The 26,906-nt window shown below is 41.6% G+C and overlaps 1 protein-coding gene and 1 long non-coding RNA gene across 5 annotated transcripts; one reads left to right on the top strand and one right to left on the bottom strand.

Annotated features, from left to right (window-relative positions):
* Window positions 1–581: 581 nt before the first annotated feature.
* Window positions 582–19,236, top strand: LOC118495443. The gene is made up of 3 exons (XR_004897865.1): window positions 582–723; window positions 14,290–14,301; window positions 19,226–19,236. It is a non-coding gene; the product is annotated as an uncharacterized LOC118495443 (long non-coding RNA).
* On the bottom strand, window positions 5,207–20,712 carry ctcf (CCCTC-binding factor (zinc finger protein)). Of its 4 annotated transcripts, XM_031285421.2 has the most exons (18): window positions 20,505–20,690; window positions 18,871–18,902; window positions 18,574–18,729; window positions 17,078–17,258; window positions 16,804–16,949; window positions 15,790–15,906; window positions 15,389–15,568; window positions 15,039–15,251; window positions 14,755–14,917; window positions 11,645–11,815; window positions 11,388–11,521; window positions 11,058–11,178; window positions 8,442–8,591; window positions 8,185–8,345; window positions 7,089–7,271; window positions 6,838–6,970; window positions 6,495–6,746; window positions 5,207–5,768 (listed from the first exon to the last, which is right to left on the bottom strand). In XM_031285421.2, exons 3-18 carry the CDS (start codon window positions 18,604–18,606, stop codon window positions 5,521–5,523), a joined length of 2,586 nt encoding a protein of 861 aa, XP_031141281.1. In that variant the 5' UTR covers window positions 18,607–18,729; window positions 18,871–18,902; window positions 20,505–20,690; the 3' UTR covers window positions 5,207–5,520. The 4 variants fall into 4 exon arrangements, with proteins under 4 accessions (XP_031141281.1, XP_031141282.1, XP_035859106.1 ...); XM_031285422.2 differs by lacking the exon at window positions 18,871–18,902; XM_036003213.1 differs by lacking the exon at window positions 18,574–18,729.
* Between the last annotated feature and the right edge of the window lie 6,194 nt (window positions 20,713–26,906).

The raw sequence follows: 26,906 nt of genomic DNA on the forward strand, positions 1-26,906 counted from the left end.
GAGTGTAACACGTCTAACACACCCAGGGGCTGCCCCAGGGCGCTGTTAGTCCACCTGTCTTTTTTACTTCATACGCTAATGAGTGTAAAACTACATCATTCAATTCTCAGATGAGAATGCCATCTTAGGTCTAACGTAGAAGAGCTACATTTCAGGTTTATTGAGAAATACAAAGATTTTTGGGTGATCATAACCACCTGGTCATCTCACAGGTCTCCTCGTACTAATACCTTGGTTTTGTTACTGACAGCTCGCTGACCTGGAACGCGCCTGTTGATGGTCTCTGTAGCAGACTTCAGCTGCCACTTCTTGCTGCCACTCAGAGTTCATGGTGAGGACCATGGTTTCATGAATGCAACATGGGTGGAAGCCCAATCCAAACTCCCTACAAAGTGGGACAATAAAGTGAATCTTGAAATGAAAAATAGTTGTACATTCATGGATTCTGAAGGGAGGAGATGCAGTTTTTTAGTTAGGCAATCCAACTCTAAGGCTACGTTCACACTGCAAGTCTTAATGCTTAATTCAGATTTTTTGCTCAGATCCAATTTTTTGTTTGGCTGTTCACATGACATTTTAAAATGTGGCCTATATCAGATTCCAGGGTGAACTGTCTGCGGTTTCGAACTGACCCGCATGATCAAAATAACAATAACAATGACATCAGACGCAGCACGCTGTTGCACTAAAGTTAGGGAGGTTATGCAGGAAGTCAGCATTTTCGTTCGTTCGTAACATTAATGAGCAGGTGCTGAGGAGGAGAAGAATGAAGAGAAGGAGAGACAAATTGGCTATTTTGGCCTTTTGTGGGGTTATGGCTCCAAATTCACTACAGAGGTCTTGTCTTGCCGCATAATTGTGACAAATATCGATGGAGATTGACGTAAAAGTTACATCAAATCAAATCCTCCTTGGTTGTTCACACTGCGGCCGCATTGAAACAAATCAGACCTGGGTCTGATTCAGGACCACATATGGAAGTGGTCTAGATTTGAGTGTTCACACTACTTCTGAAGGAGTCTGACCTGGTCACTTGACCCCAAAAAAAAAAAATTCTGATTTGGGCCACTTTTGCCTGCAGTCTGAACGTAGCCTTAGTTATCTTTATTAGACACAAATTACTATTCCAAGCAATTAGTTTGTATCAAAAAGAAAACGCTGCATACAATATTAACTTAAGTTAATTGTTCACACAATACAGTAACGTGAGTTATTTAAATGAGCTGATACATGGTTAAACCTCATTAGCTCTTACCAGTGGATCTCCGTGTGTACTTCATCCACAGCAGTCTCCACCAATCAGTCCCAAAACGTCCCAGTTAGAGGAAATGACCTAAACATGTTCTTTATAAATCTTTACAATCATTCCCTGAAGGAACCAAGCAGGTCTGTCTTGTTGCACCATCCAAATGTTCTTCACAACTTGACATTTTCAACGTGTAGCTCGCTAGCTTGAAGGTTGTTTCCTGAAAGGGAGAACAGCAACACATAAAAAGAGGAAGTTGAGGAGTTATCCTGGAAATATACTTCCGTTGATCCAGACTAGACCTCCTTCAACACATACTGTAAAACAACCGTCTAACTAATTGAAAGAAAACAAGCATGCAGCAGTCATGGGCCCATTAGGATGATTTTATTTTTCATCAGCTTTACAGTGTCTCAGCTTCAAAAAGGACATGACAGGTTTTTTTCTGTTTCCCTGGTCTTTAACGTAAAACGGGGGCGCTTTAAAACCATCTTAAAACCATTCTCTCACTTCTGCCAAAACAAACAAGCATCGTGCCAACAAAAAAACAAAGCTGTTGCTATGAGAACAGTCAAACATCCATCTTCCGTCTGTCCGCCTGCAGAACAATAACATGATCGGTTGATAACAGAACATCTGGATGGTTCTTGTTTTACAGGGTGAAATCTCAGACCACAGCAGTACAGTCACAGAATCAGTGTTCCTGAAAGATTCCTACAAAGTGTCAAATTGATTAATGAACACTGATTCCTCAGACACCTTCAGATCTCAGCACTGCTATCTCTCTGTGTCCATGGTTCTTCACAGCCAGTATACTTATAGGTTTTGGTTTTTTTTTACAATTCTGGGCATCTAACCAATGTTATGTGACAGAGGAAATGGTTTCATCTTACTATAACAGGTCTTGTATATTCTAACAACAGTTATACATTTTGGTACGACAAAGTCCAAACACTCGTCTCAGGTCCTGAGTCCTCCAGAGTAGCAGTGTACCTGGATCACAGTGCAGGTATTCTGTCCTCCTACAGCCTCTCAGAGACCAGGGTCATGGTCCACAGTCCAGACCACATTCACTCAGCCACTCTATGCTGGACTAAGGTTTTATTATACTCGAGACTGCAGAGTTGTGTAAACTGAAATAGACAAAAGTCATTTAAGGGTTAAATTCTGTCTTTTAACTTTTCGACTTATTTTAGTCTCCATGTTTGTTGCTAAGAGCTGATTGTTGTGACATTCTATTTTTTCGACATTTTTCATGTGTTTACACGTTTTTGTTGGGAAATGGCGCAGAAAGGAGTTCAGCTGGACCGGGAAACCTTCTCTTGTTCCATCTGTCTGGATCTACTGAAGGATCCGGTGACTGCTCCCTGTGGACACAGCTACTGCATGAACTGTATTAAAAGCCACTGGGATGAAGAGGATCCTAAGGATCACAGTGCAGGTATTCTGTCCTTCTACAGCGTCTCACTGACAGGGACTGAAGTGGACGTTTTACTACCACAACCAGAGCCCAAGACCAGAGCTGGATTCTTAAAATATTCACGTGAAATCACACTGGATCCAAACACAGCAAACACACAGCTGTTATTATCTGAGGAGAACTGGACAGCAACATTCATGTTAAAACATTCTTATTCTAGTCACCCAGATAGATTCACTGACAGCTCTCAGGTCCTGAGTAGAGAGAGTCTGACGTTACTGGGAGGTGGAGAAGAGTTTATGTAGCAGTCACTTACAAGAACGTCAGCAGAGCAGGGGGGTCAGATGAATGTGGATTTGGACTAAATGATGTACAAATAAAGGCCACATAACCATCATAACCTGTGTTCAAGCTCACGAGTAAAGTCTCAGGATTAACATCTTCAGAAGACTCAAATCATAAGTTTGTTGAAAATCATTTTTGTTCTAACCCACAAGCGATCTTAACTGTTTCTTTTGTAAATCCAAAATCAGGGATCACTGAACTGAATTGAACTGCAAGACTTACAAGGCTTCAGGGCTGAGAATAGTGTGGAAGAGTCATCTTAATAACCTAATTAAGTCACATAGTACAGCAAACCGTATAAAACCTGTCAAAACCAAACAAGAAGGCTGTTTGTTGTTACATACAATTTACTAGCTGAACTTCATTCTGTATTTGTGTGTGTAGATTAGTCTTTCAACAGATACTCAAACACCTCTGGTTCCTTTACAGGTGAAATCAACCTAACCAAAGGTTAGAGAACATAATGAGCCAAAGCTTCTGTCGTGCTACTGAACCTGGACCAGCTGCAGAGAAACACAGGGGCAACTACAAACTGGCCAGAAAACTAAAACTGAAAAACAGTTTTGTATCTGCAAACAGCAGAATTCAAAATGGCTATGAGCAACAGAATATACACAGAAAAATGATAGTGGTTCAGATTAGTTCAATTCACTTTGGTTGGTTAAGAGGGGCTCGTCTGTAAGGAAAGCATGATGAAGAGGTAATTTTGCTAATCACCTTTACGAGCTCGGGACATGGAGTACCAGGTACGGCACCAAAGACACGAAAACCTCAATATCCCTTTTAACCAACGCTTCTCCAACTCAGCCATTTAAAACATTAAAAAGCTTCACAATAAATCAAAAAGCAAAGGGTTTAAAATGTGTATTTACATGTTGGTGATCATTGATTATTGTGGGGGTGGGCGGTGTTTGAGTGACACACTGACTCACAATCTGGTCTTTGATAACTGTTCCAAGCACAATATTAGGACACATTTTAAGGCAAAATAAAGAGCGGCTGGTGTTAGCCTTGCCAAAGATTAGTTTGAGTTTGTTACTGCTCATTACTTCAAGTGAAATGATTCAAATACAAAGACATAATTCCACGTTCATTAACGTACTTGGAATGTTCAAAATCACAACTATAGAACGTTGTAGAACTAACTGAATCAGGGTCATCTGCATCTTCTCCAACCGCCAGGGATCATTCAAATTGATGTGATGGCAAACTACCTCATTCAAAATGTGGAACATTAACCATGAATGACAAGTATCTTCATTTCTCAGACAATGTTGGTGCTGGGAAACTAAATGAGCAGCTATCTCAACTATTTTATTTGCATGAGCTGACTGAGGGAACGTTTCCATTAGAACAAGGTTGGCGGCCGGCAGTGTCAAACTCGAAAACTGGAAAGTTTTCACTGACTTCAGTTCATTTGAATGTATCTGCATGTGTCTGTCTGTTCATAAATAAAGAACATTCCCTGTAAAAGCCTCAATGTACCAACATCACAACACGTGATGTGTTCACACTCAGGCCAAGGAGGAAAATCATACTTCTTTTTTTTTTTTTGGGGGGGGGGGGAAGACATACAGATCATGTGACTGAGAGCAAGTGGTATCTCAGAGACAAACTCAAGTACCATATACTACATTTCATTAGGAAAAACTACACTAATATCTATATATACACACATATAAAGGCTTGGAATTAGCTAAAGCAGCATAGTTGCAAGAACAGCAAGCAGGACAGCAGAAAATCAAAGTGAAAAGTGAAGGTATATCAAATAACGTCTCCTTTTGGCAGAACAACATAAAGAGGAGCTGAAGGAGCTGCAGAAGGCGTGGGTAGAGACTGACACAGGATGTGGCTTTGGGTAGAAACAAGTAGCAAAACACACCGATTCATTCAGAAGACTTTCAAACCAAAATAAGCATTTAAGAGCAGAGAGCAGTCTGTCATTAGCTTGGACGATATCTGTATATTATGTGGGAGATGACACAGGTATGTGCAGTGGGGTCTGGTATTTTATGTGTGTGTGTGTATGTATATATATATATATATATATATATATATATATATATATATATATATATATGTGTGTGTATGTATATATGTGTATATATATATATATATATATATATGTGTGTGTATGTATATATGTGTGTATATATATATATATATATATATATATATATATATATATATATATATATGTGTGTGTGTGTGTGTGTGTGTGTGTGTGTGTGTATGTGAGAGAGACCCACAAACATCAGAATGCAGTTGATGTACATGGATGTGAAGCTACTGTGTTAAGTATTTACATGCGGCTTCCCTTCTTTGTGCATGTCGTTTTTGCTGCCACCATTTTTTTCTTTGCAGCCACTTCAATGGAGGCAAAATGGCATTGCATGTCATTACAAGCTCACACAGATGGTACACGAGGTGAAGGCCAAGGATGTGGAAATGTTAATGTGTGTTTGCCAATTGTACTCATAGTCCGACTACATGTGTGGCTGTGTTGAGTTCACCGGTCCATCATGCTGAGGATCATCTCTGGCGTCAGGTCTCCGTTGGCGGCGGCAGCCGCTGTTTCCTCGTTCACAGCCAGCTCAACAGTCTCCACCCCTTCCCCGTCCAGACCCACCCCCTCCACGGTCAGGGCCATGCCCTGATCCAGAGGCGTCACCGCAGAGACGTCACTATCCTCCTTCTTCACTATGATGTTCTCCACTGCTCCGGTGCTCTCATCCTCCACCTGGATGATGGCAGCAGCTACAACACAACAAAGACACACTTAGGTGCTGCATTCAGGGGTTATGGGAATTAAAAAAAGTGGCTATTCATTTCTGTGCCAGGTAACACCTGCACTGTAAATGAAACCTTTCTAGTCATGTTTTACATGTTACAACATCATTTATTCTGTTATTATTGAGTTGATGACTCAGATTGAGGCGTGACTTTTAACAGACATTACCAGCTAAAAAAAAACCAAAACTAATAACTTGACCTTTGCCACAGCGCAGGCCGACATCATAATGCAATGCATTACATAGCGGGTACAATACACTAGCACTGTACACAGCGCTGTACCATTTATAATGTTTAGCTTGCCAGAATTGCAATGACAGAGCAGTTTTCCTGCTGTGATTGGTTTACAGAGTTGCAAAGACAAATTGAGATTTCCTTTAAGTGAGATGCTGTATATTATCGGGTAGTTGGAAAGGTCAAAGAAGATTTTTAGTTTAACAGTTCACTGGCACATGAACAACAATAACTCGTGTATACACCAACCTCTCTGGAAACTGTTGCCTGATAAGTCACTAGGAACCACACTAAATATAGAATTATGAATTTATTTTAGCTACAGTGGATGTGCTTCTACAGTACTTAAATGTACATGTTACCACCCCACCCCAGGACTAAATACATTCAGATTCCATGAAAGGGCACAACATTAACTGGTCTAACTTGTCTGATAATTCCTATCAGTGTTCTCACCAGAAGCAGCCGCCTTGGCAGCCACCCTGACTGATTTGCTGGGTGTTGGAGTCTTGGGGGCGTTCTTTGGGGGTCGGCCTCGTTTCCTCTTGACCGGTGGCTCATCGGGAGCTGGTATTGGGATGGCGGCAGGCGCCTGGTCCAGTTCCATGTTTTCTGGCTCCTCCTCTTCCTGTAGGAGCGATGATTCTTCCTCACCTTCACCCTCACCGTCGTCGTCCTCCTCCTCGTCCAGTTCGGCGTGGTCCTCCTCTGCACGACACAGAGATGCAACAAAGACAGACATCACGTAAACGAATCAGAACAAAGCAAACACAGCATTATGCTCACACCAAATTCTCACCGCTGTCATCCTCATCTCTCCTGCTCCTCATCTTCCTCTTTCTTCCTCTCTTTCCTTTCTTTGGGGTTGGAGCTCCGTTCTCAGCATCCTCCACTTCACCATTGCAGTTCTCAGCGTGGCGAGCCATGGTGTTCTACAAGAACACACTGTTAGATAGTCTGTTGACTTTTATAACTTATAACTCATTAGGGCATGCTGAACCACCTAAAAGTACACTCCAGGTGTGTGACAGGTAGAATTAGTGCCGTTACCCTGCGAGTGAAGGTCTTGCTACACTTGGGGCAGACGAAGGCGGTGGGGACAAAGTTGGGGTCGTGGTAGCGTTTGAAGTGCATGTCCAGCAGCTGCTTCTGTCTGAAGGTCTTCTCACACTGACTGCAGGCATACGGTTTCTCTCCCGTGTGGGTTCGACGATGCATGACCATGTGGCGCTCCTGGAGCCAGCAGCATACGACAGTTACACAGACAGTTCTACATAGGGCTGGGCAATATATCAATATTAAATCAATATGGTGATATGAGACTTGATATAGTCTTAGATTTTGGATATCGTAATATGACACAAGTGTTGTCTTTTCCTTTTTTTGACGGATGACGGGGAGCTCCGCAGCAATTCAGATAGTGCGGGACAGGAAGTCAAGCACAGAAACAAAATAAAACATCCGGATACTTTTCAAAATAAAATCCACCGTGCTCACGGCAGGTCATATTTCCCTGCACTACACCTTGAAAACACAGCACAGAGTTGTTTCCCCTCTACTCCTCTGGATGGAAACTAACTGTTGTTGGTTTTGTGGTTCTGTTTATAGAAACTACATCCTGTTATATCGCACGAACATACGTGAATTCGCGAGATCTCGTGGTCGGCTGGCCGCAGCCGTTACGCAACAAATTCGGACCTGGTGGGTATTGACGGACGGCGGAGCACGCAGCCGTTCCGCATCCTGTGGAAATCCACGGTTACAGTAAAGTGATGTAACTTACCAGACAGTTTGAGCTGTTTACCCACCCAATCATTGTATCCACATCACTGATGATTATTATCACATATCTCATTGTGTAAATATTTTGTGAAAGCACTATTTGTCAACCCCACCATATTGTTGTAATATCGATATCGAGGTATTTGGTCAAAAATATTGTGATATTTAATTTTCTTTATATTGCCCAGCGCTACTACTATACAGTCCCCTGTATGTCGACTCATTTTTTTAATTCAAAAGTTAATGATTTTTATATTGGTACTGGCTTGGGTGACCGACACTTGATAATCAAATGAAACTCCTCATTTGCTAAGAGTATGGTATCCCTACATATCACTACACAAAGATATTTGTGGGCACACACCTGGCGGCAGCAGTAGTCGCACATGTCACATTTAAACCTCTTCTCGTTCTTATGGGATTTCTGATGCTGGATCAGAGCATAGCGCTCGTGGAAAACAGCATCGCAGTAACGACACTTCTTTCCAGTCTCAATGAATGAGTGCTGCTTACGAAGATGGACACCTGGAGATGCACACAGATGGCAAAATTAAGCACGTTAGACACACAAAACAACGTGGCAAAATCTATAAAATAGTCTGTCTAGTAAGTTGGTGTTACCTAAGTCACTTTTGCGTGCGATGACAGTGTCACAGTGTGGACAGTGGAATTTGGCCACATTCTCTGTGTGTTTCTGCAGAATGTGCATCTTCATGGTTCCACTCTGGGTGAATCGGGCATGGCAGATGTAGCACTCATAAGGTTTCTCTCCTGAGAAGAGGATAGAGAATGTACACAGGTTTATCATTGTTCAATGTCAGAGGGGAACCCCTAGCGACTTCTAGGACTTCAGAGAAAGCCCAACATATCAGCATTTTAAATGTCATAATTAACATTTCAATTAATGATAATTCTCTCTTTTAATTCTAATTTGAGCCTGATTTTCTATCAAATTTACTTCAGAAATGACAGTGTTAGTGACCTAAAACCTTAAAAATAGAGTTCCAAAATTCAAGGCTTTTAAGGCCTTAATTTGAGATTATCAAATTTAACACTTTTTCAATGCTTTTAAGACCCCGCGGGTACCCTGTTAGTAGTTGACGGGTGAATCAGCCAATCACATTTCGCTATAGTGGACAAAAAAACATTGCCCTACACCTTCTAAAAGGCCGCAGCAATTGACACGCCTATTTTCAATGAGAGGCGAGCAGGCAGGTAGGGGGACGCGGGCAATCTGACAGGCGGAGCGACAAGCGAATTGTGTTTTTTCTACGCAAGCACCTACGCATATATATATATATATATATATATATATATATATATATATATATATATATATATATATATATATATATATATATATATATATATATAGTCAGGTTAAAACACTGACAAAAATAAACGCAAGTCCGACCCAAATGTCAGAATCAGAACCCTAAAGGATCGTCCACGATCCCAAACAGCACCTCTTATTCATATTTAGATAATTTAATAACAGTTAAACGTAGAGACTTACTGATTGATGCAGCTAAAAGCTAAGGAGTTAGCCGTCACAAGGGTGTCTTTGGTGTCTTTCTAGCCTTTACAGGTGATTTTCTATCCAGCCTTTTTTCGGGGTTGTTGAGCATTAAATCCAAACTGTTACATCCAAGATCTATCCACTTGATGTCCATAATTCATCACGTTTTCGGTCATTTCTGCCGCTAACTCTGTGCTACCCATAGACAGTAGGTGCTACCGACATGGGAATCTCCCATGATGCCTTTATTTATGTTTTCAACCAATGGGAAGGCAGGTCCGTCACACATTACGCCTTATATGGGCATCCAAGCGAGAACAAAGAGTATAGTGGGAAAGATAGATCCCTCCAGGTCAGAGATCGTCTGTTACCGTTCTAAACCGTTCTACAGAGAAGAATGGCGTCACTGTTTTGAGATTTGGCATACATTTGGGCCTTTTTTTGAAGAAATGTAAATAGTTTGTCCTTTATATGAATTATAATGCTCATTATGTTTATTTTTGCACTGGATGACTCCAAATATGTAGGAGAACTGTTTTAGACAACACACATGCTTGTGTAGCATTGCTGTGGGTGTAATATCAATAAATATGACATTATTATTTTGATTATTGGCAAAAGCGTCTGGACTTTTTTTGAAACAATGTATGTATTTTGTCAACTGTATAAGTTATAAATACTATCGGTCGATTAATCGGTTATCGGCAAATACGGCCCAACCTAGCTATCGGTAAAATCCACTATCGGTCGACCTCTTTTATTTATATATATATATATTACGATTATGCTAATTTAGCTAACTTTAGCTATCAACAATAATTAGCTATCAACAATAACACTCACTGGTTAGGGAAGACTAGGATTGCTATGAAACAACATGTGATTAGGGATATAAGATATCAGAGTCAACTCATGTCAATCAGTTGTACCAGTGGGGATATAGCGGTGTGTGTGTTTGTGCGTGCACGCACACACAATGTGTCGGTTCCGTTGTTCACTGTGTGTCGGAGAGATTTACCTTGTGGTGCTGATGATAAATGTGTGAGTGTGTGTGTGTGTCTGCCCACATTCGAGCTGTGTATCAGAACATGTTGTGCAGCATGTTAAAGCTATACCCAAAAACATTATGACTTTGTCGACATTGAAGACCCATTTCCAGACCCTACGCTTCGCTAATGTTCAATGTTCTCATTAATGTTTATAATCCAACAGAACATTAAAATAATACAAAATAATCATAAGAGATAACTATAGGGTAGTAGGTATGAAACCCAATGTATGAATTACCCTCAAAAGTATAGGTTTTGACCATCCTGCATCTATAAGTATTGCTTAATTTCTCTTATCACAAATGAAAATAACAGTTCTGTAGTTGGCTGGAGTTGACAACTAATTGAGGAGGGGTTTGGCAAAAGGTCAAATGATCTCCTATGCTTTTGATTGGAATAAAATATTTTGTAAGAGAGCTAAAATAAGCCCCTTTCATATGAAAACAGAAAATTTATATGGGGGTTTGCCCCCCGCCCCCAAATATATATATATATATATATATATATATATATATATATATATATATATATATATATATATATATACACATATACATACATACATACACACACACACTTTGACCTATATCTTTGAAAATTGACATATGCCACTTGGTCCTCCTCTGCTGCTTTAAAAGTGTAGAAAAGCAGTTACGTTGTCAGTTTTACCTGAGTGTGTCCTCATGTGTCTCTTCAGCTTGTACGTGTCTCTGCTGGCGTAGCTGCAAAGACTGCACTGGAATGGACGCTCACCGGTGTGGGAACGAATGTGACGCTTTAATTTGCTCACCTACACAACATCCACACACAAACACATCGTCACATATCAGAACACTACAGCAAAAAACTTGGTTGAAAAATAAATTTAAAACTACATCCCTCCAGCGCTGCTGACTAAAGAACGGATGAGTGGTTGTGGATGAAGAGTAGTGTAGCAAATGTAATATATTAAACTTTGTAAAACTTAAAAAACACGAAACAGACCGGAGCTTGTATTACCTCCACACTGGCGTAGTCACACATGGAGCATTTGAAGGGTTTCTCATGTGTGTGCTTGTAGCGACGATGACGAACCAACTCTCCACTAGTCACAAAAGCCATATCGCAGTCTGTGCACTTGTGTGGACGAGTTCCTGCACAAACAAAAAACAAGACACGTGTGAGCTTGCATGGTATTATAAAGATTCTCTTAAAACTACTATGTTTTGGTGTCTTTGGAGTCCCATGCTTTTATAAAGATGTGTGGTAGTGTATACCAGTGTGTGTATTGAGATGGTTTCTTAGCAGGGTGACCGTCCTGAAGGCTCTTCCACACAGGTGACATTTGTGAGGTCTCTCGTCTGTGTGGCTCTTCATGTGTCTGTCCAGGTTGGAGCGTCGAGGGCACGTGTAGCTACACAGCTCACACTGAAACGTCTTCTTCACTCCTAACAAACAATGACACACACAGACCTCACATTCAATTACAGTGTTTGTATTACAATCCCATAGCCACCGCCTCAGTGCAAACAATGTTATACTAAATACTGGGGGGGAAAAAAAAAACTCTTCACACATGTAAAACAAAAACTTCAATAACTGATGAGATTAGTCTTTCAATTACAATTGTTATACTGTACATTAGGGGCGTTGAAATTAATCATTGCACTGATGCATTGCAATGCGGATGTGGACGATTCTGCATCGATACAGTGACAGACCATAATATATTATTGCCTAATGATGAATGAAACTTGATGATTTTCCGCTCGATGCTTTTTTGTTTTTTGTCTGCTGTGTTCAGACTCCGCTACATTCAGGAAGTGTCTTTTTTAAGAGCATGTATATATATATATATATATGTATATATATATGTATATATATATATATATATATATATATATATGAAAACCATGTGTAGCAATATATAATATTGAGAAGGTGATGCATTGTGATATCCAATCGCCGACAGGATAGTCGTAATCGAATTGAATCGTAAGACCAGTGAAGATTCACACCCCTACTGTACATATAACACTAGTACATCATCTCAGGGATGTTGCATGTTGTTGTCATTATGTACTCAATGTACTTGTACGTGATTTGGATTTGATAAAATGGTATTAGTTTGTACGGTTACTGTGTATGAAATTCTCAAGTGGACCCCAAGAAGAATAACTGCTGCGACAGATGGATTGCAATGCGCTGTGGGTGCGCAGTGTGCACTGTGAAAACTTTGACTTCACAATTAATTTGTAGTAACTTCACTGTATCACAGTCACAGTGGTACAGCTATAGTGCGTAGTTTCTGTCTCCCCCATGAGGAATTCTAAGTAATGACAACAACACTGTCGGCGCAACCACATGATACAAGCGATCGCGCGCGCCCCCCACCCCTCCTCCACACAGTTGCTAGTGGTTTATCCCGTCAAATCAAGGAGGACACAGAGGATTACAAAGACTCCTCAGAAGAGGTAATTATCTTGTAATTTTATGTCCTCTTCGTCTCCAAAGCTGAACGCTGCTGATGTCCTTTCTCAGCTGCGACGTAAAACGCATCAACCAAGATGCTGTGCGGAAAAAGTCGCCGGACGACACCATTTTGTAAACATAGCCATACCGAAAAATACGGAGAGTTTTTCTGATAGGCTTAATTGCTGCATTAATCAACTCATTTGGCAATGGATTGAATGTAACAGACGCCCATTAATATGAAATAGTTGCGCACTATAGCTTTAAGAAATTTTAAATTTACATCTGCCCACTGCACATACTATATATTCTTTGCCAATTCTGCACTCAACCCATTTAGCCTCTTTTTTCTTATGCAGCAGTTATTTTGTATGTACAGTATATATTTGTTTTTTCTGTATTAATTGTTTATTTCATATTAAAAGGTCCAATATGTAATATATTTACTGTAATAAATCCAAAAATGACCCCAATGCGTCATCAGATATTAAGGAAACATGCTAAGTTGAAATACTATCTTTTCTGACAACAATGTTAATGCCAGTATTTTCTCCTTTTGAAATTTCCGTTCCATGACGGAATTTCTGTTTGTGTTTTGGCCTGTGTGTTGGTGTCAACTGCCCAGTTTGTCAGCCAGGCCGGGTTGCCAGATATACCTGTAAACACGCAAACCCAGCGCGCTACAGCTGTAACGTTAGGACAGCCATAAAAGCAGCAAACAAACAAACAGGATCAACGGAGATTGATTTTACCCGACAAAAAAAACGGCATGTTTCTAATAGTTGCGTGACCAGAGATGTAACAAACCTGTCTGGGTAAATATTGGAGATGTATTTGAAAGATGGAGACAGCTTAGAGCCCAAAAGGACGCAGAGTTGGCTAATTTCCTCCTGAACAGGTAAGCATTAGCTTCAGGTTAATTTATCACAGCTACTAGGAACGGACATTTTATGTCATTTCAACATTTGTGTAGCTAAACAAAGCAAAAAAAGCAAAAACAATTGAGACACAGCCAGTAAAGTGATCCCGACTGGTCTTGGCTAACGGCGCCATGCTAACCCTGCTAACTGCTAACGTTACCAGACGACCAGGCAAGCAGCCGCGGCTGTTTACAACGTGTAGCCTGTTCAGCGGCCGTAGCCGACAACGGTGAGTTATGTGAAGCCAGAGAGGGGAGCTGTAAATCGGAAAGAGAGGACCTTGAGTTTGCAGTGTGTTTAGCGATTGTTGCCGTAATTCTAAGCCAATAAAGTGTGTTCAGTCGGGTGGAAAAGGACGGCAAGGTTGTGGTATTTTTAGCGGTTCCTATCGTAATTCTAAGCCGAGGAAGTGTGTCTGTCTGGCGTGTGGAGAGGATGGCGAAGTTGTGGGATTTTTAGCAGTTCCTACGGTAGTTCTAAGCCGAAAAAGTGTGTCTGTCAGTTGGGTACAGAGCTCCACGTGAGCACAGGCTTTTATGACAGTTTTTATGTCAATATAGCCAGCATCTAACGTTAGCTACTCTGCTGTGCTGTGAAGTAATGTCTGGCTATGTGAGACAAGCGTCTAGCAACATTGTTGTGGATGCTCCGGTCTCAGCCTGGCAACCAACGTGAACTTCAAGTCTGGGGAGGAGGGGGCGGGTGAGACGACTCTCTCCAGTATTTTGAATTTGTACTGCAGTAACTATTTTAAACACTAGCTGTCAGTATTACATATTGCACCTTTAATGTTTAATATGTTTGTTTGTTTATGTAGGCACCTTTCACCAAGGCAAATTCCACATAAGTGTAACACTTATGTTGCAGTTTAACAAGTCTTTCTGGGTAGCACATAACAATCATGGATGTATCCCAATCCAAATCAAACTTCACAAACAGTGACCCATGGTGTCATTCTCATCATGCCCTCAGTCCAACAGACAGCAGGGTCTCACCTTTCTTCTTGATCTTGGTGGGTTTGGGTGGTTTCATGTTGCCCACCACTTTCTCAGCATTGACCTCAGACAGAAGGCCCTCCTGTTGTTCCTCTTCAAAGTCATAGACACTGACATCCATGTCCTTATCTCCTTCAGCATAACGCAGGCGACTCTTTTTACCCTGGACAGACAGCAAGTTGGATGCCAATTAAAGATACACCTGTCAACATGTTGTACATGTAACAGAGAGTAGTGTCACATCTCCAGTAACAAAGAGATTGATACCACACCAACTGTCTTACCTTCTTGGTCTTCTTGATAGTTCCACTTGGTGGCTGATAGTCCGGGTCTTTAGCCCAGTTTGAGTCGTCATTCGTAGGATGAATGGGTTCATCCTCCCCTTCTTCCATCAGCTGGGTCCCCACCTCCTCATCTTCCTCCTCTTCAGGGTGGGCTTCTCCTCCCTCCTCCTGCTCTACTGTCTCCACCTCCCCATTAGCGCCAACCTTAACTACCTACACATCAAGTGCATTTATTGTTTAGTCAGTCCCTTTTGTAATTAATATTCATTGTGTCTGGTGCCGAGGTGAAAATTAGTGCATTAGTGTTATCCGTTTGAGTTGAAGCCCTGGGAGTATGTCTGTTTGTGTACCTGAAAGCCCTCCGGCAGCGGCAGGGTGTGGCAGATGACCGGGTCTCCGTCCTTTGGCATAGCAGTGGTGTCTACAAAGGTGCCTTGCTGCAGGGCCTCCACAGTGGTGGCAGAAACAGGCACCTGGACCAGCTGCAGCTCCCCCAGACCCAGAGCTGCCTGCTCCTCCATGTTTACCACCTGAGAACAGAGACCTAGGGTCAGCACACATGTTGAAAGAATCTACGGGTTATGTATTAAGACAAATTCAAAACCTGAGAGTTGATACAAACCATCTGATAATTTAACTGCTTAAAACCAACTAACAGACAGCTCATGAATCCAGCTTTGTCCCAACAGGGATAAAAGATGAAGTAACTGGAGGATGCGATCATGTGAAATGGCTTCAGAAGAGTACCTACCTGTAGTGTGATGATTTGAGTCTGGTCCACTGTTGTTACAGTAGCTTGGTGAGCGCCACCTGCTACCCCACCAACAACACCCACAGTTGTTGCTCCCCCCACTGCAGCATCGATCACCTGCAAATCAACTTTATTTTTAATGGAATGTTACAAGACATTTTGGACAAAGCAACATTCTCTGGCAGGCACTTTAGCCCCCCTTAGTTCAAGCTGATTTCATTTCTAAAACTAGAGTGACATCAGCACAAATTAAACTTTCATGTGAATCTAAAGCGTGATTTATGCTTCTGTCGTAGCCTACGTAAGTGGCCTGAGGTTTATACTTTTTATTTACCTCTTTAAGAGGATAGCAGGGCTGGTGTGTGTGTATGCGTTGTAAGTGTGTTAGGGAGAGTGAGAGAGTGACGCAGATTAGCGAGTACCGACTCTGGAGGCAGAAGGAGAAACAAAGTGTCTCCCCTGTTCTTTCTGACCACGGTGAGAAATCTGGAGCAGGAAAAGTTAACCCTCTCCTTGATTTCATGTTTATGGAGAAGGAGAACCAGGACATGAGTCGGGGGAAATGCAACGCTACCAAGCCACGGCCGAGCGGACCAATCACAGTTGTTGCAGTGTGCGTCTTAGCGACGTGCAGTTACATTTTTTGGGAGGGGCACATCAGGCTACGGCGTAGGATCCGCATCTACACGTACCTACGGTGCAGATTTAGATTTTTTTTTTTTTTTTAAATTGGGCTTTTTAGGCCTTTATTCAATAGGAGAGCTTAGACATGAATGGGGGAATGACATGCAGCAAAGGGCCGCATGTCGGAACTGAACCCTCGGCTGTCGCGGTGAGGACTTAGCCTCTGTACATGGGGAGTACGCTCTACCAGATGAGCTACCCAGGTGCCCCCTACAGTGCCAATTTAATGCAGGACTATACATTGGGTTTAAGACTGTGTCCTGCTTTGGCTGCCAAGACTCAGTAACTATCATGTCACATCAAACACAAAGCTCTTAACAGTGAGCTCACCTCAGTCTTCATCTGCAACAGGGTGGGATCCAGTGAGTCCATAACCATCATTTCAACCCCTGCTCCACCATCCACACCAACCCCCACCCCAGCTTCCATCAGCTGCTGCTGGGCCTGGGTGGCTGTTACCATTCCGTCCCCGTGACCTGAAACATAACATTGCTGGGGATAAAACATTTAACCACATCCTTCACAAAAACTGGCAACAGCTTTTATTATGGGCTCTTTTTTACATATCGAATGTGGGCCCATTTTATGTCCAATTGGTAAGCACCTTGTTCCAGCATGACTCCCGCTTGTCCCTCTACCACGCCCCCGGCCTCTGCAGCTTGCTGGAGGAGGTCAGCCACCATGGCATCCTGGCTGTGAACGGCCTGGATGGAGGGGAAGTCTTTGCCGGGGACCTCCACCACACCTACACCCTCTGTTGGCCCTCCGTCCATTCTTGGTAGGAACTGAATAATGGCATTGTGGAAACAAACATTATCTAGCAGCGTAATACATCACCCCCAGGCTTTTTAAGAGAGCTGATACACCAACCCGATAATCGGCCGTCGGACAGTATGGTGAGGTCAGTGACTCGAGTCTGTTCGGTGTGTTCCGTGCCGTCGTCCGTCGGCCTTCATTTTGGCCGACCTGACACGCTCCGTCGGAGACAGGGCAGTCGGGACTCACCCGGAAATGGCAAGCGGGATGACCTTGACTAAGCCTCTCAAAATCTGACAAATCTTTTAAACTGACCTTTGTCGATCTGAAATGAAGACAGATTCAGCAACTGCACGGCCTATTTCTCTCTTAAAATGTTTTCAGAAACACGTTTCGGTGAACTATTTTAGTACAATGAGAGATCGTATTCTGAACAAGCCGCCATGACAGTCTGGCTGTGAATTTCCGGAGAAAAAAGACCCACGTGACGCGTGCGTCCAATCAGCTGCCGGTTTTCATTTTCTGGGAAACAATACAGAGCAGCGCCGCCTGCTGCTATGGAGACGTATTACGTTTCGCGCATGTGCAGAGCGTACACTCAAGTCGGCGTCGCCTCAGTGTGTTTTGAGGCATTTTTTGGGATCTCGGGGACCCGACTGATCAGTCCGACTGGCTTTTCTGCCGACAGTCGGCTGTCTGGTTGGTGTGTAAGCACCTTAAGCCATCAACTGGAAACATGTTAGCTTTATAACAGTGGTGTTTAGTCTTACACCACTGAAGAAATATGCAGATTTTTCCTGCAACTCATCACAAAACAGCTAACTGATGAGGGTCTTCAAAAAACAGCAGGGGAGAATGAACTAGCTAGTCTTGTCGCAATACAAACCCTTGACCCACACCTTGTGTCTGATTCCAAGTTCTCCCCATTCTTAGTTCACGTTGTTGCTGAGCAGGGTTAAACAACGGAAATTGAGGCTTTTGCATTTAATGCAAATTCTCACCAAAAATATGATGAAGATGGTGGGTTTTTTTTGTTTGGTCTGAACAAATTTCCAAACCCTCAACATATAAAATTCATGTGCAGCCATTGCTGTTGTCGGAGGGTGTAGCCTGTTTTCTCTGCTTGTCAGGGGTCAGTGAAGAAAAATTGATCACTACTAGCAGCAAGCCCACCAAGCTCTGCTGTCAAAAAGTGCCACAGTGGACACGTACCTACCTAACCATTTACTACTGACCTGCACGTTCCGTGAAAAAGGTGTTTCAGAGAACGTCTGTGGCAAGTGTGACATACTTCAAACAACCCATTGTTGTACAATTGTTGGCACTTAACACTACTAGTGTTACCTGGAATAACAACGATAAATTGACTGTTTTCATGATTTCTGTCCACTGGGCTGCAGCCTGCAGGGTTGTGATACAGGTGATCTCCCTTTTGCTTTCCTGCTGAAAGCCCTGAGCTTTGCTGAATCAAATGTCGGCTACCTGACTGTCCCTGCCAACCTGAGAAAGGGAAGAGGGAAATGTTACACAGCTGCACGTATACACCGGGAAGATTCTTTCACAAACTACCCACATAGTGACGTTAACAGCCTACACATCTCTAACAATGTTAACTGTTCTTTTCAAGACACGTGCGCTCACCTGAGGCCTCAGGCTGCTACCTGACTGTAAACCTGCAAGAGGGGAGGGGAATACATCATCACAGTGAGATGGACAAGAGACATTCACTCTACTATTGAGTGTCTCCAGGGCAGCTACTTTCTTTTCATTCTTCCTTAAGATATTTTTAGATGGAGTGGCTATATACATTAACAACCAGAGTACTTAAAAAATAACTCCAAGTCTGTGAGCTTGAGATGATGTGTGGTCAAGCGGTCAACTGTATTCACTTAACCAATTTAAAAACATCACAGTGAATTGAATACAAACTTGGTAACTACTTTGTAGATGTAAACTGCTTGCGTCATTACTGACAAGGAGTGTAGCAGCTGCATAGTCATGTTTGTGACAAACACTGACATCTGTTTGTTTGCAGGTTTCCATGTCCACTTGTCTTTATGTTGCTAAATGGTGGAAGCTGGGAAGGCTCTGGTATAACTGTTAGGCCTTCATAGATCATTTGACTGATGGTAACCTTAAATCAAATTTACCACAACATGGCAACAATACTGAGCGCCCAGACGGGCAGCTGTCGCCTCCTTGCACAGCGGTATTTTTGTACCTCTCCTAGCCGAATCGTAGAGGGAGCTCTCTGCTATAATATATATCTGTGGCTATGATGCTCTAGGTGGGCTTAGAATAATAGACAAGCGGGCGACGGGTGCAACAACAACTGCCAATTCCGACCACAGCGCGATGACGGGGGGAAAAAAAGAGGAGAAATGCAATAATTCGACAATAGGAGATGGCAATTTTTGGGGAAGAACACAAATCGTGTGACGCTACTTAGTGAATCAGCGGTGATTACCGTTTCACTGTGAATGCCTCGTCATTCTCTTTTCGCGGTGGCCTTAACGCCACAGTCCACCTCGACACCAGGAAAGAGTACAGTCACTGAACGGACTTAGCTACACTTTAACAATAGTAACGTTAGATGCGACAACAACCAATTAAGTTAAGTTAAATACAAAAACGGAGGTTTGCTGTGGTTAGTTTTGGGGTGCTTTCAAACGTAACATTACTAACGTTGAGGACATTGGGTGGGGAAGGGCCTAGACTACGCTGGCTAACGTTAACGTTGAGATATCTTCGAGTAACGTTAAAGGTCTGGTTTAAAACCATGTGGTAACACGCAAAAATACACGGCCAGTTTTGCAAAATGTGACTCCGTTGTTTGTCTGCAAACCCGTAGCGGTGGCATTGCGTATATAGATGTTTGTTTGTGTTACACTCGGCTTATGCTAGCATGCTAACGTTAGCTATGAGCGATAAGTTAGACCCGCCAGTTTCCATGTCGTCGAGGCTGCTAAGAAGACGGGAAACAAAGAAGCGAGAAAATGGACGCCTTGGCCTAAACTCTCCAACCAAATCGTCGAACTATTCGTAAGTTATCTTCGACGATATGCCCACAGATACGTGTAAAATACAGCTGGTTGTGTATACATTTAATACAACTTCGGTTATTTAAACGTATTTTGACGGTTTTTTCGATAACGATAGAGGGAGACAAACACTCTCCGACGAGCTGCCCGGACCCAGAGCCCCATCGTGACACCTAGAGGCCGATTAAAGATCCTGCAAACTCCCCCCTTATCAGAAAAGTAGTGATACTTTACCTCTTTTTTGTGTGTTTCTCTTCCTGTTTAACTCGTCAGAAAGCAGAGAGTCTGCGCTACAAAGTTTAACAGGCTGGCGAGAAATGCAGGCTTCTTCGCAGTTTGTTTTAATCCTTCTCCCGCTTTAGCAGAGTAGCCTCTGCCACAAAATGGCAGTTGGGAGCTCAGTGCGCCTGTGCGGCCGCTGGGGGGTGGTGTCGAAGCTGCTGCATACACCCTGATTGGCCAGGAGGGGCGCCCCGTTGGAATACATTGAAGCCCATTTATCACAATGTTAGGAATATGGCTTCTTTCGGGACCCTCGGAGATATGAGCTTACTATAAGAAGAGAACCTCGAGATGTCAAATTCGTTATAGAAAGTAAGCATAACAAGTAAAAACCTTGTCAGATATTCTGTTCATTTCAAATAAAAGTATTTATTTTAAAATGATGGTAGTGTATCTAAATAATGCCATGCCAATTAGATTGAAACCTACATATTGAGTGCTAAAATGACCAGTGCACAGAGTATTTCTTCACTGCCTTTTGACAGCTTAAAATTGGTTTAAATACATCACGTATGTTAAATTGTTTTTGTTATTAATGCAAGAATGACAGGGCTTCATTCATGATCCTCTTGATTTACCTGCACACCTGAGAGCCAGAGCCAGAACAGGACAGGACAGGTCTCAGCCAGAATATTTATGCTATTTGTATGTGAGCAGCTTACTGTATAATTACAAACACAATGGCACATGAGACAATCTTTAAACACATTTTTAATAGTTTGTATTAATATTTGACACCAGAATGCCTGGAAATATATTTTTGAAAAAAGAGAGAAAAGAAAATAGAATAAAATATTGTTTCCAATGCTGCACAATTTCTCAAGATTGTGGGGAAATATATATATAGTGTGCTGTAGTAGTTTTCCACTGCTTTACACTCTCTTCATTCTTAAATAGAGTATCTCATCTATGTCAAATTGCATCTGTTCCTATCAAACCTTGAGGCACTTAAACACTGAGATGCTTTATGGATGCAGTAAATCTGCAGATTGCTGCTGTCCTTTAGAAACTAGTAGTGATAAATACATTAAACTCAGTGGAAGCCATCATAAATACATAAACAGCAACACACACCAGTCCTGTATGCTGATTCCAGTGACACTGCAGCCTGTCGCCTATTTTTTTTTTGCTGTAGTAAAAAACTAAACATCCAAATTTAACACAATATAATGCACAACTCACCCCTTACTTCTGTCAGCTGAAAATAACATCTGACTGTCAGTTCTTTTCAGGGAAAACAACAGTACATCAGGAAGTCATTATTGCCTTCAATACATATGTATCTATGATGCATACAAGAGGAAGATAGTACTAGTGAAGAAAATCTGATCTGAGATTAATTCCTGAATACTAAATTCAGAGATTAAGATCAATTCATAGAGAATACTTCTTTTAATTCTATTTCTAACAATGATATGAGGATTCTGACTTTAAATTTAGAAGTTACTTTTTCCTCATAGCTAATTTTTAGTTTTAAGTCATGGCCCTAAACTTCTGTAAAGATGGTTACATCTTCACACGCATAGCTACTACCCTTTTGTTTCTCAATACACAGCGCTACTAAAAACATCTGTCAGTCTAAGGGAAGTAAACCGGGTTGGCACATTGTATATTACTGAACCCTCCTGCTTCAAGACAAAAGACGTGTCCCATTTGCACACTCTACACTAATTCTTACGCCTATTTTGAGTATGTGGAACGCACGTCGGAGAAATAAATATAAAGTGATGTACAGTTAAAACTGTCAGCGTCTGACTAAAATTGCTACGATTTGGTGTGATGTTGATGGACACTGCACACAAAAAGTGAAATAATTGTGGACAGTGGTACGAAAGCTAAGACAACAGAAAAATACGGTGGAGTCTACAGCCATGCTAGCAGCCCTGTGAGGCCGTTCTTAGGCACGTAAACATGTTATCAATAACAATGCTAACATGCTGATGTTTAGCAGTAGCAGGTATAATGGTTACCATGGTCACCATTTCCAACATCAGCACTGAACACAAAGTGCAGCTGAGGCTGATGGGAATGCCATTAGTCCTGCAGGTATTTGCTCAGAAACCAATTGGACAAACTGAGATTTTGACCCGATGATGGCACTAGAGGAAATATCAGAGGATCACCATCAGTTATGACAATTCATCCTGAGGGGGACATAAATGTCTGAGCCAAATTTCACAGATCCATCAGTTATTAGTTGAGATATTTCAGTCTGCACCAAAGTGGTGGACTAACTAACCAACACTGTCATCACTCGAGCCCCACTGCTAGCGTGGCTAAAAATCACGTATCATTTCCCTTTCAGTACAAATGTTTTTTGTTTTTTTTCACGGCTCCAACATTAATACAACATGTTTACATCATAGTATTCGTATACAGTATGAGACTGGGACACATCTATATGCCATCATCAGTCATTGGGCTAAGAGACGACGCTCCAGTAACGGTGCTCAGGACATGAAAAAGGCAGAGGGGCAACATCACTGTCAGCAAAGTCACTATGAAACAAATGACACAAGATTACAATAAACAGGAACAAGTGAAGTCACTGGGGCTGGACATTTTGGCATTTTACACTGACAGTGGTCAAACTCAGTGTGGATAACTTGCTGGACTACAGTCAACTCTTTCGAAATACCGCCACTCGTTAAAGAGTGATACCAGTGGGGTTTTGTTTGGCATCTTTTCTTTTTTACCCATTCACTAAAAACCACATGCTTGACTTCATGCTGGCAATTTCCCCAAGCTTGTAGTCTTGTACTTTGTTTTTTGAATGTGTGTACAGTATCACTATCAAGTCACAAAGAGCTGACGGTTGAGTTTGGTAATCCATCACAGTGACCGTCAGAAATACTGAATCAACATGATCTAATAAAGATTTATGAGGTTAATCATTACAAAATAAGGTCTTCAGTGTTTTTCTTTGGTGAGTGCAATGGACCTACTTTGAAAAATGGTCAGCAGCATGTTATTTGTAGTAAATGACATAGATATGGCACAAACACACTGGTAAGGCCCTTTAATATTTCATAGTTTAATGCCTGTGGCCAATTTACTTGACATGTAATCCAGTTCATTTATAATTATCCCTATTCAAATTGTTTTAGGATGCCAATAGTAACACAACAGAGACACATGGAAATTCGTATTCTTTCCAACAGAAGAAATCTTTAGTTTGGGTTTCAACTGTAATTGGTGTGAATTTAAAGGAAACCAACCCTAGAACTGGATGGAGCAATCTCTATATCTCTACCCGTTGATCTGTCTGTGCCCTCTCATAAGACAAAGTCCTCCAGAGCAGTCTGTGACAGTAACACAAATATTCAGTGACTCCAAACACAATGCCACCCCATTTACAGCACATATGTCAGTGTCACAGGTACAGTAAGTGCCACAGAAAGTCATTTAATGAATCAATTCATCAAACTGATTGGTTGAATGAATATTTGAATGTCATTTAAACAGTAAAAATAAATGCAATCTTATAAAACAAAGTATACATTTACAAATGAAGAATCTGCTAAGATATAAACAATTTACAATCACAGAATATTGAATTCCAGTGGCATTAAGTCATATGCATTTCCATAAAGAATAAGATATGTCATTATTGTAAGGAGTAATGGCACTGAATTGCTTAAACCATTCTCTATGCAGAAGCAGCTTGACACGTTTTCTACAGTCTCAACCCTTTATACAGAACTACAGTGTGAGCTATGCTTTTCATTCTTTTTAATCTGTTGCCAAAACCTTGACAGCATTAAACATAAAGGCCTGCGAGACAGAGATTGAAAAGCTTTCATGTTTATCTTTTGAATTGGAAGACGTTTCACAGTTGATAAGCCAGCAGTAGCAGTGTTGCAGTTATGTTGTTTGGACTGATGAATCTCCAGTATTCGTCCCTGCTTCAGCCACAACATGGCATCCTGAGCGACACAGTGAAGCCTGCTCACACATGATACGTGGCTTTATAATACAATTGGCTAAAAGGACCGCAGCTCCACTGACAGATGCAGGAAGAATGTAAAAGAACATGTACAGCATGTCTTTCCCCTTCACATCAACGAATACAATCCAATAAAAATCTCATTAATGTGTTTGCTTCCCAGGGTGTGGCTCAGTCCTGTGACGTACAAGACTCCATGACTACGTTTACATGCACATAATATTCCGGTTTTTGCACTTATCCTGAAAAGGCAATATTCTGACTAAGCTGTTTACGTGGCTAATAAAAGTGAATATTGCACTAATATTCCCATTTACATGCATCAGTGCAAAATAGGATTTTTCAATGTTTTCCAGTGGTGGCGGACTTGTTTGTCCATGCAAACACAGCCTCCCTCTTTCATTCCTTCCTGAAAACACCAGCGTTGCAATGTTTTTGCATATCCAAAAACCTGTTGCTACCAAAGTCTTTCATAACGTTTTCAAGTAGCTGTGTTTCTCCTACTGACCAGAGATGTGGGCTTTTTCTTTTGGCCATGCATCTCTACTGCAGCCCTGCAAACTGTTGGCTGCTTGGTTTGGGTTCAACAACCATAGAGCTGACCATTAGCCACAAACAGGCAAGAGGCCGTAAACTGTCGCAAACCTAAAAAACCCTGATTGAGACAATATTGGGTATGTGCTGTTTACATGACCTGTATTAAATCCAGAATATTATCATATTCGGAATAATAGTGGAATATTTTAGTGTGCATGTAAACATACTCAATGTCAACCTCTAAATCAATAATTTGATGCCCACTGTCATGCAACAGTTTATCTCTTCTTTTAGCTCTTGATTTAGCTGTTTGCATCCAACAGTTTTTGTACATTTCTGGAACTGACAACCTGACAATCATGCCCACCCCGCGCAGTGATTGGCCAGGTGTGTTTGGACGTTTCTGTCGAACTCTCCTTTTTCCATTCTTCACACAACTATCTGTCACTTTTTGTGTTAACAAACAAGTGCAACGCCATGAATGCCTTCGAGAGTCTGAAAGTGTGCAACGTTATACCTAAACAACAGTATGAAAGATATTGAATGGGCACGGTTTCAGTTTTTGTCTCGGTCTTTGTCTTTGGTTTAACTTGGACTCGGCTACAAAACCACTCGGGCTCGGACTAGTTTCAACTTATCTTGACTACCGCCTTGGTGCAAGAAACCACAGCCATCTGGCAACAATTTCAATCAACAAGCATGAGTAGAGCCAATGGCTATAGTAAAGGCAGAATTGTATGAGGAAACGTGCAGTTCACAGGCATCCGTCCATCTGGAGGACTGTTTAGTCTAAACTAGAGACAGCAGTATCTATTAAGAAAAGTAGTTTTATGTAATGGTAGGGGAAGCATTATACTGTGGACTTGGCTATTTACTCTATGTATGCCTACTGGTTCCCCATGTAACCTGTCAAAACCACAGAGAGTCAAAGTAATAAAACATATCAAAAACACAAGAAACTCAACATTTTGGGCACTTCGTGGGATATGAACATGTGAATTATCTAACAAAGTGACTTTAAATAGCTTTCTAGACTTTTGCTAAATAACTTCAAAACAATGGACTTGCGTCTGGGCCATGGAGGAATGACTGCGATGGCAAGGAGCTTGGCCAGTTATTTGACTTCAATATGACTCAGGGCCGACATGTTCCTTCATGTCCTGCTCCACATCTTCTTGCCTCAGTGTCCATTTCATCCTTTTACTCCTCCCTTTATCCATCCTTCCATTCAAGCCTGCTCACATTGTACATTCTGCCCGGCATCTTTACAGTCCGACTGAGTAGTTAGCACAGGATGAGGAAACGTACACTGGTGTGTTTGTAGCTTACTGACTGTAAACGTTTGCCCAGTGTTAAGTAGAGTTTCTTTCCTTAAAGGGTAACTACCATTTTTTTTCAACCTGGAACACAAAAATATAGGACCCTATGTTCCTATGTTTTTGTGTCTAAGTGACTGATGGGAACAACAATCTTTGACATTGGTCCAGTATTAAGAGAGATCGCTGCAGTCAGCAGCGGAGAAACAAGCTACAATGTAAGTTAATAGGACAATTGTTCAGCTTGTATTTACCTTCACAAAAGTGCTTGTTTTGCCGCTGACAGACTCAGATTAATATTCTAAGTGTCTGACAACATTATGGAAAGGATTTCTAAGGAGGTCGACCTTTATGTTAAAGAGTAAGATCCTTTTTTAAACATAAAAACATCGCGAAATTGCGTTCCCTAACGCCACCAGACTCCATGTAAATAAACAGTAATTTTAGCATCGTAAAATACACTTCATTCAAAGTCAACAGAAACAAAATAAAACTATGAAAAGCTGTTTTGGGTTGTCTTTCCACTTTTCCAACCATCACACCTCTAGTTTTGGT

The sequence above is a fragment of the Sander lucioperca genome, chromosome 7 (genome assembly GCF_008315115.2).
Source record: "Sander lucioperca isolate FBNREF2018 chromosome 7, SLUC_FBN_1.2, whole genome shotgun sequence".
In the NCBI taxonomy this organism is placed as follows: Eukaryota; Metazoa; Chordata; class Actinopteri; order Perciformes; family Percidae; genus Sander; species Sander lucioperca.

Bases quoted from the DNA above. Each gene is read 5' to 3' on its own strand.
- ctcf (XM_031285422.2), bottom strand. From the start codon at position 18,606: ATGAAAACAGTCAATTTATCGTTGTTATTCCAG. The intron at 11,816-14,754 runs GTGAGACCCTGC...ATTGTTTGTTAG, and splicing joins CACCAAGATCAAGAAGAAAG to GAGTGAAGAAGACGTTTCAG. The intron at 11,179-11,387 runs GTAATACAAGCT...GATGTTGTGTAG, and splicing joins GTGACTACGCCAGTGTGGAG to GTGAGCAAATTAAAGCGTCA.